The 13196-nt window shown below is 37.8% G+C and overlaps 2 protein-coding genes across 2 annotated transcripts; one reads left to right on the forward strand and one right to left on the reverse strand.

Moving 5' to 3' along the window:
* Positions 1-1401: 1401 nt before the first annotated feature.
* ndufs7 (NADH:ubiquinone oxidoreductase core subunit S7) lies at positions 1402-6262 on the forward strand. Its single transcript, XM_061033888.1, has 8 exons — positions 1402-1496; positions 2170-2206; positions 3486-3554; positions 3689-3809; positions 4525-4704; positions 5035-5081; positions 5491-5579; positions 6051-6262. Exons 1-8 carry the CDS (start codon positions 1481-1483, stop codon positions 6146-6148), a joined length of 657 nt encoding a protein of 218 aa, XP_060889871.1. The 5' UTR covers positions 1402-1480; the 3' UTR covers positions 6149-6262.
* A 2752-nt stretch (positions 6263-9014) lies between these two features.
* Positions 9015-12870, reverse strand: gamt (guanidinoacetate N-methyltransferase). The gene is made up of 6 exons (XM_061033878.1): positions 12554-12870; positions 10983-11128; positions 10801-10864; positions 10307-10374; positions 9921-10031; positions 9015-9269 (listed from the first exon to the last, which is right to left on the reverse strand). Exons 1-6 carry the CDS (start codon positions 12729-12731, stop codon positions 9129-9131), a joined length of 708 nt encoding a protein of 235 aa, XP_060889861.1. The 5' UTR covers positions 12732-12870; the 3' UTR covers positions 9015-9128.
* Between the last annotated feature and the right edge of the window lie 326 nt (positions 12871-13196).

The following is a 13196-nucleotide window of genomic DNA, read 5'->3' on the forward strand; positions in this document are numbered from 1 at the left end:
ATAAGATCAACTTGATTTTTATCATAGGTAAGATATGATAGTAACTCTTGAATTTAACAATATGTAAAACTTTCAGTGTGAAAGTGAATCCCTGACCATGGAAATTGTAGTTTGGAAAAATAATCCTAATTAAAAGGTTCACTAAAGAAATTTGCAAAGAGCTTGAAACATCTCAATGTATCTGAAATAGTAAACATGTAGGTTTATGAGCATGTAAAAAAATCGTTCCATATCGACACTGAAATGCGAACAGTAGTGTATAAAAAAGGCTGTTTTATTTGTTTAAATCAAAAATGTTTAAAACAAACGAGTGGCAGTATTATGAAAGCATTTGTTTAACAGAAAGTATAACACTCTACAATATGGGTACTTTTAATATAAAGTAGTTTCTAATTTCTTACTATTACCTAATGATCATTTCAGTCACCATTATGTGATTGCTTCAAACTTGATAAATCATCTTGTTTAAATTATACCTCATTCATTAGTTGATATAGATTATTATCCTGATACCAGTTAGACATGTATTTGGGTTGATGCATCAACATATTTATTATAATAAGATTAAAATCTGCTTCTGTCAACCAGTTTGATAAAACATAAAGCTAAAAGAATATATTATTCTGAAATAAAGTCTTATGTAATGGAACCAAGGCAGTTTGATTGGTAAAAAGTACGCAGGAATAAATATTCCTTAACAGATCATGTATTAAGGTGTAAGGTAAACATGAATTCTTGATGCATCCTGCATCATTCATACATTAAATCATCATGAATTGTACATTTCATGTTTAGTTCTATTGAAGTATGTTAATTGTGCTCTCACTGAAAAATGTTTTCTACAAACTACATTCAGCACTACTCGGTATATCACCATACAACAAATGTCATGTTTCTATTCTTCAAATGTAGACCATGAGAGTGATCAAGTAAAGACTATTTAGGCTATTGATATTAAACATTTTATTAAAAAATATGAAAAGATATGTTGACAATACAATGCACACTAGATATAGACATAAGTGTGTGTTATCATTGCTGAACTGAGGGCACCCTGTCAGGTTGACTCAAAGTTACATTCAACCAAAGCCAACTTGTTTCTGTATTCAACAACTAAAGTAACAGAAAAATATTGGATACAGTATTTCCCCACAATGATTGTATTGACAGTATGAAAAAGGCTTTGAAATAGCAATTCTAGTCTCATTTTGGGAGCTTAGATTAAGATAAAATCTATCCCAAAAGCAAAAAGAACATTTTAGATTAATATCCTATAAATGTAACTGAATGACGCAAAAGTTATCCAATAGCACAAATGACAGTAAAACATGGTTAAATAAACCTACATAAAGGTATTATAAGATAAATAGACAACAATTTGACCGTCAGTGAAAACAGGTCTTCAACAAAACACCAGCGCCCTCTGCAGCTCGCGCGTTTACGGCACAGGAAGCTGTGTGACGTAACTAAAATCTCAAAGATGGCGGCGTTAGCTGGTGAGTGATGTTTTGGAATAAAACTAAACGCTATTACCTAAACTTACAGTGTTGTTACACGTGTGTCATTTAGAGAAGTCACGAGTCGCGCTTGTAAAATGCTCTACCTCGTTGGTTGACTTTGTAGGGACTCGTGTTGGTGACTTTTAGTGAATGCGCACACTGACCTTGCTGCGCCTGCTTTAGCATGGTGGCTAAAACAGGTTAGCTCACGTTTCTCTTACGTGAACTGCAGCTCCTGTAAATGTAGCAGAAGTCGAGGCGAAAGATAACATTCAACCTACAAATGCCACGGCATCTTTGAAAAGACAATGTTTGGGATATATTTTATGTTCATGTGGGCTTGAAACCACATGAACAGTCGTATATGTTTGGATCAAAGTGGACCAGCTTTCTATCAGTGAGGCTAACTATGTAGATACTGCTGGAATATCCGAATATGTTCATCAAAATCACATCTTATTGTTGTGTTTTTATTAGGTCACCTCTGGTCTTTCATTGGCCAGAACATTTAAAAAAAAAAAAAAAACACCTGAAATTCTTGTTAATTCACTTAAATGACAAATATATCTTAGCTTATTTAATGCTTTTATTTTGAAAACACCTGAAATTCTTGTTAATTCACTTAAATGACAAATATATCTTACCCTTGTTTGATGCTTTTATTTTGCAGCACCCCGTCTGGCTATGTTTGGCTGCTTCTCAACCAGGTAAAAACATTTTAATCCTGCACCTTGTTGTGAAACTAATTGGATCCAACTCTGTACTTTGAGGGGTGAAGGTGTTTATCAATGTTACAATGAATTCAACCTCACTGGGCAAAACATGCAGGAGAAATATTCCAAAATATATATATTTATTTACACATCATACACATCATTCTCTAACCCAGGGGTGTCCAAAGTGCGGCCTGAGGGCCATTTGCGGCCCTTGAGGGGATTTTTTTGTGGCCCGTGACTTCAAATGAAGAATCAGAAGATTTTCGCCCGAGGCCTCGATTAAGATTGGCACATTATCTTATTTTTCTTTTTCATGTTAACAAGGGCTGAACAATATTCCTAAAATAGAAAATGTTCAGTAACATGTATGTTGTTGTTTTTTTTAATCTACAGCTTTTGTATTTTCCAAATTTTTTTGTAAACTATGAAAAAAAAACGTATGCAAAGTTTTTGCAAACAAGCAGATTGTTGTTTAACCATTTAATGACCTGAGCTAAATGCAGAAAGCTTTTCCAAAAAAATTAACCACGTTACAGGCTTGATTCTGAGAAAAAAACTAATAAAGTAGAACGAAGAAATCAAAATATTTGATTTCCTTTTATTAAAGGGTTACTTTAGCGAGCCTTTTGATTCTGATCTACAAAGCCTTACTATTTTTTCAACTGTATTCTAAAAAACAAAACCTGTGGCCCGCGAGCGATTCTAACACGACAATTTTGGCCCGCAAGAAAAAAAGTTTGGACACCACTGCTCTAACCTATTAGCGTTTATCTGTTTATTTTCTGTCATTGTAATGTTATTTTTGAAGTAGGAATGTTTGATATCATGAAACAAAAACAAGCTTAAACAATGTTCACTCAAACAGAAGTGCCTGACAGGCTGTGGAGTCTCTGTTTTTGGCAACAGGAGCCTTCAGCCTGTGTGCTGTTTGGAGAGAACAGCCACGTTAATCCTTTAAGGCTTTGCTTAGTTTAGGAAGCTAAAAAAATCAAAACTTCCCACATAAAAATCTTTAAAACTGTCAACCATGCACAAGATCTTAAAATGGTGACAGTCCACACTACACTGTTACCATATTGACCTCCTGTGAACTGACTGTGTCTGGTTGTCAACTACTTTATTGGCTAATTTCTAATTTTTCTGATTTTAGAATATAATAAATTAACTTTCCATTTACCTTTTGGGTCATTCAGTCTATCAAGTTTGAATCCTTTTCTTGCTGCAATTCTTTGTTTACATTTTCTCACCTGACCCGCTCTACCTCCTGAAGGCCTTTATCAGCGTTTGCTGTCCAGCAGAAGAGTTTGCATTGCGCAGCAAAAATAGAGAATACCACAAGGTAAGTTTAACAGCAGTACTCAAGTCACTAGAGTACCACATACACTAGACTTTAGTGCATGTATCCAAATAAAGACCAGAGACAAAGGTAACTCTGTGTACATACTTAAGATCTCCTCCAACCGACTGTTTCAGTGTGGTTCCAGTAAGAGAGAAGAGCACAGCGGTGGCAGCAGCCAAACCAGCAGCTGTAGCCAGCAGCAAGGGGGAGTATGTTATCACTAAGCTTGATGACTTAGTGAACTGGGCACGCAGGGTGAGTAGATAACAGGTATTAGTCTTTGCTAATACCCATTTAAGGTACACTACATCTTAATTTGTTGAAGATAATTGCAATATTGATTGCAGTTTCCAAACATGAAAATAAAATGAACGCCAATGTATGAAGAATTGTTTCGGGACTGTTTGGTGTTTGTCCAAAATGCCACATAATTGTTGCAGTTTCTTTAGGAAATTTCAATTATGTCTTTCACCTAATTGCAGTTTTGCCTTGTCACTTTTCTGAGCTTAACACATGTCTGAAACTTTTTCTTAGTATGCCTTGTTTGCTGTTGAGGTTTTATTTTTCACATTAGCAAGCAAGGCAATACTAACAGATGCAGCAGCACATGAGTCATTTTGAGTTCAGTAGCAATGCACAGTAGATGTCAGCAGTATAAGATACATTTGTTCAGTTTTGCTGACAAAACAATCCAGTTAGACGTTCATAAAAAAAAAACAAAGGTGTTGTCTGAATTTCTATGGCTTTCCTTTCTAAATGCAGCTCATATATAGCAACAAGGAAACTTTCATAACATGCCAAAACCAGGATTCCAAACACTGATTGAGTCAGTGTAGCTAAATGATTCATACGTTCTATATGTGCTTAACTAAGAGTTGACGAGAGTAATGTTGTTTTGTGTTTTCTTGACGATTTTGTGTATTATTGTCTTGGTGTTTTCTTGAATCATCCTTTGTCTGCTTCCACACAGAGCTCTCTGTGGCCTATGACCTTTGGCCTGGCATGCTGTGCGGTGGAGATGATGCACATGGCGGCCCCTCGTTACGACATGGACCGTTTCGGAGTGGTGTTCAGAGCAAGTCCCCGACAGTCTGATGTCATGATTGTGGCAGGAACGCTGACCAATAAGATGGCTCCGGCTCTCCGCAAGGTAGGGAAAGAGTGTGATGTGATAGCAGCTACTGGCACCATTTGATATTTAACAACATAGTGACTGTTGTAACTTGTGAAATGGAGAAAAAAAAAAGATTGAAAACCCTGTTTAAGATGGTTAAACAGTTGAGAGTGATCGCGCTCAGACAATTCTGTGTGCAGGATAGGAGCGCTGAGAACAGTATAGCTGTTTAAACGCAGGCGGGATTAAGACCAGTCTGGCATTGGATTGGTAGACTGGCACAAATCCTCCCTCCAGCAGAAGCACAGAGTCTTTGTTAGTCAGACATTATATAAGATAGAATGAACTGCGTCTTCTCTCCAACAGGTGTACGACCAGATGCCTGAGCCCAGATACGTCATCTCTATGGGCAGGTGAGTCAACTCCAGCTGATGTAATTAGGTTACTAACAGTGTCATCTCTCCTGTATTCATGAATCCTCCACAGCTAATCTGACACTCCCCTCTACCGAGATTCACAAGTATTTGATGTGATTTTGTTTACTTCTGCTTTTCCCCTCTCTCACTTAATAGCCAAAGCCTTATATTGGTAGCCAAAAGATTTTCATTACATTTTACACACCACAAAAGTTGAACTGAAAGTTAAAAACAGTATGAGTTCAGTCACTGTGTATCTTATTCTGCTTAGACTGTGCTGTAAGTAGAACGTTGTTTTCACTTTTGTGTGTCTGTTTCTTACCATATGGATGCAAAGTGATGTTCGAAACCTTTACATTATACTTTATAACAATATACGTATATCCTCATCATTTTCTTCTTACAGTTGTGCCAATGGAGGTGGCTACTATCACTACTCCTACGCCGTTGTCAGGGGCTGCGACAGAATCGTACCAGTGGACATTTATGTTCCAGGTAAACTTCACTGTGCAATATGGAAACGATAAGATTCACTAATGTCTTACATCTGCTATAAGAAATGCTTTATTAAAAAAAAAAAAAGTATGCGGTAGGTGTTCTTTTAACTTCTGGCAACACTTTGCATAAGACCCTTTTCTGTATCAAGTGATTTCATACCAACATTTCTTCAGACTTCTCGAGACAAACTGTCTATTTGAGAGAATATGGAACCAATGCTTAGGTGTGCATATTCTGTTGGCCATTTAGATTGAGTCCTAAAGATGAAACTAACGGCCTATGTTAGCATTTAGTCTGGATAACATGTAGTAACATTAGTGAAGGTGATAACTGCTTGATTTTTTTGTCTCATATACAGACCTCTCCATACTGTACAGGACAGTCATCATTTGGCTGTGTTTTGTAGGCCTCTGTATGACTCTGTGAAGTGAAATTGAGTTTCTCTGTTATTTCCCCTCCTGTCCTCAGGTTGTCCCCCCACCGCAGAGGCTCTCCTGTACGGGACTCTGCAGCTTCAGAAGAAAATCAAGCGTGAGAAGAAGATGAGGATCTGGTATAGGAAGTGAATGTGTATATGTGTATCTGCTATGTAAATCTTGTATTTCTGGTTTTATTTGGAGCACTGCTCCTCCTCAATATAGAGCTTCAGTAACCAACTTCAATAAAATCATTGTTGTCATTTACGCGCATATTATTATTATTATGCTGCTTACTTTCAACCAAACACAGCAGTTGTCACTTAGTTCGTTGTTTCTGCTCCTTCAATTCAGTTTGAACATCTGGAGAAGTTCTGTATGTGGAAACAACATAAAATGGTAAATGGACTTGAACTTTTCTAGTCTTCCAACTACTCAAAGTGCTTTTACACCACATGTCACACCCACCCATTCACACCCTTTTCACACACTTATGATCGCTATGTAGTGTCATCCATCAGAAGTAACTGATGCTATACATACACCACCACTGAAGCAGCGGGAGCAATTTGGGGTCAAGTGTCTTTTGGACAGCTGGGGATTGAATCCTTGGCTTTCCGGTTGAAAGGCAACGACTCTACCAATTGACCCACAGCCGCCCCACATAATTTTTCATTAAAGTAGCCATGTGCATATTTATTCTTCCAATACTTCATTAGGGTAAGGGGGAAGTGTTATCTTCAATATTTTTCAATAAACTGAGCTCATGAAAATACTTTATTTTTATGTTGGTCTTTCAACTTCGGACACTTAAGCATAGTTTAAGCCACTAGGGGGCTCCAGTGATCATCAACTCTGACCTCCACACATCTCTGTGGGTATGCTTTTATTGTTATGATATTGGACCAAGAAGGCATGGTCTGCTAAATCACTTTAAAAATGTCTGTTAACAGCTCAAATTAAACTAAACTAAATCAGCTTTGCATATTTAGAATTGTAATCCAGTTTTAATACTTCTGTATGCAGAGAGAGAGCAGAATAGTTTTTAAATATCTCCAGTAAGAATCAAACGACTCGTAGTCCTCTGTGCTGCTGAGCCTTGCTACAAATTTTAAGTAGCACTGTGTGATGGCTGTTCAGTATCGAAGTGATTGAATTATGACCGCCATTTAAACATAAACCATTTTCTCTGTGAGGGTTGGTGGACGTTAAAAGTTTTAAACCAGCATGTTTATGATGAGGCTGCGATTCTTATACTATAAAATTACATGAGATGAGAAGCAGAATGCCTGATTAAAAAATAAAAATTCAGTAATAAAGCAAAATAAGTAACATTTACTTTTGTCCTTGTAAATACATTTCCAAATATTTTTTGTCTGAGATATGAACTCATCAAGAAAACTTGTCAGAGCTCTCTGGTGAGAAAGTGTATGATGTCTAAATAACCATAAACAAACAGTGTCTGGTGTTTCTTTGCTGTAATAACCTTTATGAGCCACTCTTGCTCATACAAGAGACATATAACTTAAATATGATAAAGGTAAACCAAAGTATAACAAATTACAGTACATCCCTTTTGTGTAATAATAATTTTTCAATATCTAATATTTCTGTAATGCTGTAGGGTGTCAATTTACCTTTACCTTATCTTGGCCTGTAGCTTCCAATTTTAAAATGAATTAATCAGCTTGTACTTTTTTTTCAACATAGTAATGCTTTTGTCCATAAATGTTAAAAATGTGAAAATATCCTTGAACGATTCCCCCAACCACAGGAGGAATCATTACATCCATTGTTTATGTGCCTGACAGCTTAAACCCCCAAACATACTCCATTCATTACCAGAAATTACAAAGAGAGGGAACACATCTTCATGTTTGAGGAGCTGAAACCAGGACACTTTTATCTTGAAAACTCAACACTATCCATGATCCACTTCCTGTTTGGAGTTACTTCTGGCCCATCTGAGCCGTTTTCGCCTCTTCATATTTCTTTGTAGGAGAGTGTTGGTTTTAAAAATGAGTCATGTGCTCCTGATCCAGGTCTGAGATCCACCAGCTGCTCTAGTTCCCCAGCTGACTCCAGGTGTTGCGTCATCCATCCTTCTAATGATTAATGTCTCCTGGCCAGGTGGTAACTGATTCCCCTGTGTTCAGATAACATGCACCGTTATCTAGCATGTATAATGCACTCTGTTCAGCCCAGTCCCCTCTTTTAACAGCTAAAACAGTGTATTACAGCTTTATCAGGACAATTCAGATGAACATGTACTAAAGCATGACAGCATTGTTCAATGCATACTTTTTTTTCAGGGAGCCTTTTATAAAATTTGGCCAGGGACAACGGATGTAAATTAGACTTCTGACTAACTCTGGCATATTTACAGAAATGTTTATTAATATGAAATGTCCCTGTAAAATAAAAAATAAATAGATAGCCACTATTTTTTACTTGACAAAATAGGTCAAATTAAAGATGTTACTGTTAACCTGCATACATTTATCATTTTATTTTACAAACTGGTTTCTCCTTTATCTTTAAAACACTCGCCTGACGTAAATATCACTGAGCTATTGTGTATTCATTTGTCAACATATTGCCACAGGAATTCCACGTCTATAGTGTTAAACAGTCACATCCTCATTTTTCCCTACTCTCTGCAGTTTATGAAGAACACATTTGATCGTGCCAGGATAGTCTAAAACTGGAGTGCACATGGTGGGGCGAGGGGGGGGGAGGGGGTTTCAGTGATTTATGACCTAAAACAGAGGAGGCTCAGTGGGGTGAAAATGCACCTTTGTTGGTGTCATGTTGTGTTTTTGCAGCTGTGATGAATAAATTGTGTCAATAAGCTGATGCAGCACAGACTGCTACGAGAGAACGGCTACTCAACCATGCCGAAAGCTTTACATCAGGCCAAGAGGTTTGTACAGTCTGATGTTGACAGTGAACCACATGGGAATAGAACCTATGCTTAAATATCAGTACAATAACTCAAGCACTTTGTAAACTGACAGTGGTTGGTTGGATTTATTTATTTATTGAATAACCGTTATGACAGAATGATGAGGTCACTTGAGAAGGCACATTGGAGTAAAAAAAAAAAAAAAAAAAGTTGCAGCAATGGACTTTAGTCCTTGACGATGGTGGGAGTGATCATCTTATTGAAGGAATAATATTTGCAATCGCTGGGTGGTGCAATGTCCATGGTGGTGGTGCTAATCTTCTCCTTCTTGAAGCCGGCTTGGAGCAGGTGAGGCATCTGGGTCTCCTGAAAATCATTAACAGACGGAGCGAGTCAACATTAGGCAGCTCAGTCCCGTTTATCAGTAACCTTGACGCAGCTGAAGGACGAAAATTGAGATGAACTCAGCTCAACCTTGATTGGTCAGAATCAGTGCTGGGCGATAAGAATAAATATCAGAAACATAACTCTACACAGTCTGCTACATTTTTACACTCAAGGACACGAGGAACAATCAAGAAGCACACACTGACCGTTCAAAAACAAAGTTACATTAAATTTCCACCAATATCACTGATAGGAGTCATGACTTTAAGTTTTCACTGATTTCCATGTTCACTTAATTCATAATGGAGAGATACTTTATTAACTAAAATCTCCAACTGACTTCCAGCTAATGACAATCAGATGCTCTAAACATACGATGGAAGTCTTCAAACCATACATTTCCTGATCGTAATCTTTATTAATCATTTTGATTGTAGTCACTTAGTTAGATAGAATACATGTAATAACATTTACTTTTTTCCAAATAATGGAACATTTTTAAATATTTTTACCATGTGGTGATTTTTCACTTGAATAAGATCTCTGTTGTGTGGGTTGAGTATAAGTTATTATGGAACAGAAGTGACATTTTGGGTAATTAGAGAGTAATGTGGATTGCAGGGGACCAACCTCAAACATCTTCTCAATGTTGTCGTATTTAGTCTTGAGCAGCTCACCCCAGGAGGTCAGGTTGCAGTAGGTGAGGACACCGCCGGTCTTAAGCATCCTGTGAGCGTGACCCTGCAAAGTAACACATGCAAAACCAAGTCAATCAGTCCTTTAGCTTTAAAAGGACGTGACCTGAAGCAGACAGACTGGCCACAAATAAAGCCAAATGTATGACTGATGCCAACATCTTGATATTAAGGCATTCTAACTGTTAAATTATACATTTTGTACCAATATTCTGTATCCTTACTCCACTTTTCATGCAAACAATTCAATGTATTTGTAGTAATCCTCCTCCTGAATTTGAATCTCCTCAGAGCAGGGCTGTATAAAGTGTAACTACCCACCTTAATAAAGTCAAACTGGTGAGTGTGCCATGTTTCCTCTGACAGAGGGTATGTGTCATACAGGATACCTGGTTAGAGAGGGACATAGCGGTGTCGGTGATTATACAATATGGAAATCTTTTCATATATCATTTATTGTTACTTTAATTATATTTTCATCCATAATGTTGTGTCATGGGACAATAGCTCAGAGTCTGTTCCTCAAACAAAAACACAATTCTTGAATGGATGATGCATCCCTGCACAAAGTTCAGCAATCCAAAATTTGGCTGCAGTGCTGCTTTTTCAACCTGATGCGGTGCTACCTTAAAAATGTATTCCTCATGTTTTGATCAAACATCATGACAATGCCATTGTTTTGATGTGAAAAAAGTCTCCATATACAGTTTGTTTGATTCATATTAAATGTCTACTCCAAATTACTTCAAACACAAAGATGGATGAATCTAAGAACTGTGAGCAAAAGTTCTGTCTTGTCTGGTACGATGTCTTACCATCAAAGTGGTTGTCTGGCAGCGTGGGGACAACTTCCTCCCAGAGGCCCTTCAGAGGGACGACCTGCAGCAGAATAAAGAACAATTTCAACAACAGTAAATTAGACCTGCAGACAGTAACACACAAGCTACAAAAATATCTGTCAAACACTAATATGGGTAGATTGTATTGGCCTACTAACCTTATGTGGCTGAGATTTGGCCCAATTCTCCAGTCTGGCAAAGACGCCATCGTTGCACTCGATGATCCAGTGCTCCTCGATGGGGAAAGACTCCATTTTTGTGGCAGCAATGGCCATGCCAAAACCAATCTCCAGAACCCGACCACCTAACACCAAACAACAACAACAAAAAAACAAACAAAAGAAAATATTTTTTTATTTAGCTGAAGCTTTCCAGTGACTTAATTCCAACCAAGAACCTCAAACCTCAGATGAAACAGAATTTAGGAACTCAGTAACAAACTGACATTATATCGCTCTTATGGCCTTGCAGGACTTAAGTCCATATCCTGTGATATTTTTGTTGTTGTGAAGGTTTCTCCTTCTGTTGGGAGGGGAGCTAGTTGGTTGTAACATGTGGTCGGACAGAAAGGCCAAAGGGTTTCATTTCCCTAGCATATAAATAGATGAGGGGTAAAGGCTATTTGTCAACTGCCCCCTTCATAATAATTTATTGGGATTGAATCAGCATTTTAGTGTAACCTTCATTTCATTAATTTGTGTATACACCAAAGACAAATTGACCCAAAGCTGCATGCAGCTGAAAACATTTCAGGTAAGGCACTAAAGTTCAAAAGAAATACACAGAAATCCTCTGGCTTGAGAAAAAAATACATTATATAATCATGTAAAATGCATTTCAGTGTCCAACTACACTATAAGTGTCATGCCCGTGCAAGGGAAACATGCATTTGAACAGTGTTGTGCAGACAGTTTCAGTGCACTTGCTTGTCCCTTCCCACATGTCTGCGAGGGTGTGTGGATCAGTCTATTTTCACACAAAGCTGAGAGCAGATGAGCTGTTTCCCCCTGCAGTCTTCTTGGTCAGTTCCCATGTGTAGAGTAACAGCTGCTGTTGTATTCACAGAGCACCATGCTGCTCAAACACTCACGTGTCACTTCAGTAAGAGTACTGAAGCAATGAAGGAAAAGACTGAAATATGTGTACATAAATAAATGAAATAAAAGCTAAACTCTTGCAAAATTACACATTTATTTTCTAAGTATGTTTGACAAAACATCAGATAAACGGAAAATACTTGAAACTGAAAATATAATAGATTATTATTTTTCCATCTGTCAGAAAAAAACGGACTCGACAGTTTTATTTATAGGCCACAGCAGAGTAAAAATGTGTGATTCAGATACTTTTTAAGAGGCCCAGCCCCTTTAAAACGAAATATTTTTAATTGAAAAAAACAACATCACACTTTATATTTTTAAGGCAAACTGTATACTTACACAACAGGCGTACAGTAGCCTGACTTAAACATTAACTTACTGAATATATACCTCAACATTAAAATGTTTTAAGTTATTTTCAAAGTAAGTAAACATTAAAAGATAGTGCCAGATAGTTTACAATACTAATATGAATAATTTATTATGACTTAAAGTTGTATTTATATACTTGTAGGAGACACGGTTATTTTTCAGCAGTCTTTTGCGCAGAGTCCATTATCGGACGCAGACCATCAAATAAACACGGTGTCCGATAATGGACGCCAATAGCCTTGATTTAACACTTTTACCTTTTGAGGCTGCAACGGTTGACAGGGAATGCATGTACGGGGTCTCCCAGCGTTCCATCACGGGTTTACCCATGATCTCCAGGTGAGTGTCGGTCTCATTGTAGCCGGCGCTAGCATCGTGCCAGGAGGCCTTGCAGGTCTCTCCCTTTGAGAAAATGGGCTCAGCCGGGGAGGTCATTTTTGCTTGGATGTGGAGGACGCGTTGGTTGTTGTTTGTTTCTAGTAAACGGTTTGGCAGACTGTGTCTCCACACACAAGAGGGTGAAAGGCAGGAGGCGGTGGTTTATATCGGGCTCAGAAGTGCTGACACTGCTGGATTTTCACTACAGGTCAAAAGCGCACATACATTCCGGAGTAAAAACTGAGGCAGCGGTGCCCAAGATCCTCTGTACAGAACGATGACTCACTCAGCGCTAAGATGCTGACCTTAGCTACCAGGCAACCTCAAGTGTTGACAAATTAAGCCAGTGTGGAAGTGCAAAGTCCTGCAGTCCATTTAGTGTCTTCAGAAGCACAGGAAGTCACATACACATTAATTAAACAGCCCGTTTTCAAAGCATAAATTAACTGCTGGTAAGTGTATTTGAATCCTATAGGAAGAAATCAAACCTTCATTATAGCTTAATTTTCTGAGATAATAAAT

Source organism: Labrus mixtus, chromosome 3 (genome assembly GCF_963584025.1).
Source record: "Labrus mixtus chromosome 3, fLabMix1.1, whole genome shotgun sequence".
NCBI classification, from domain to species: domain Eukaryota; kingdom Metazoa; phylum Chordata; class Actinopteri; order Labriformes; family Labridae; genus Labrus; species Labrus mixtus.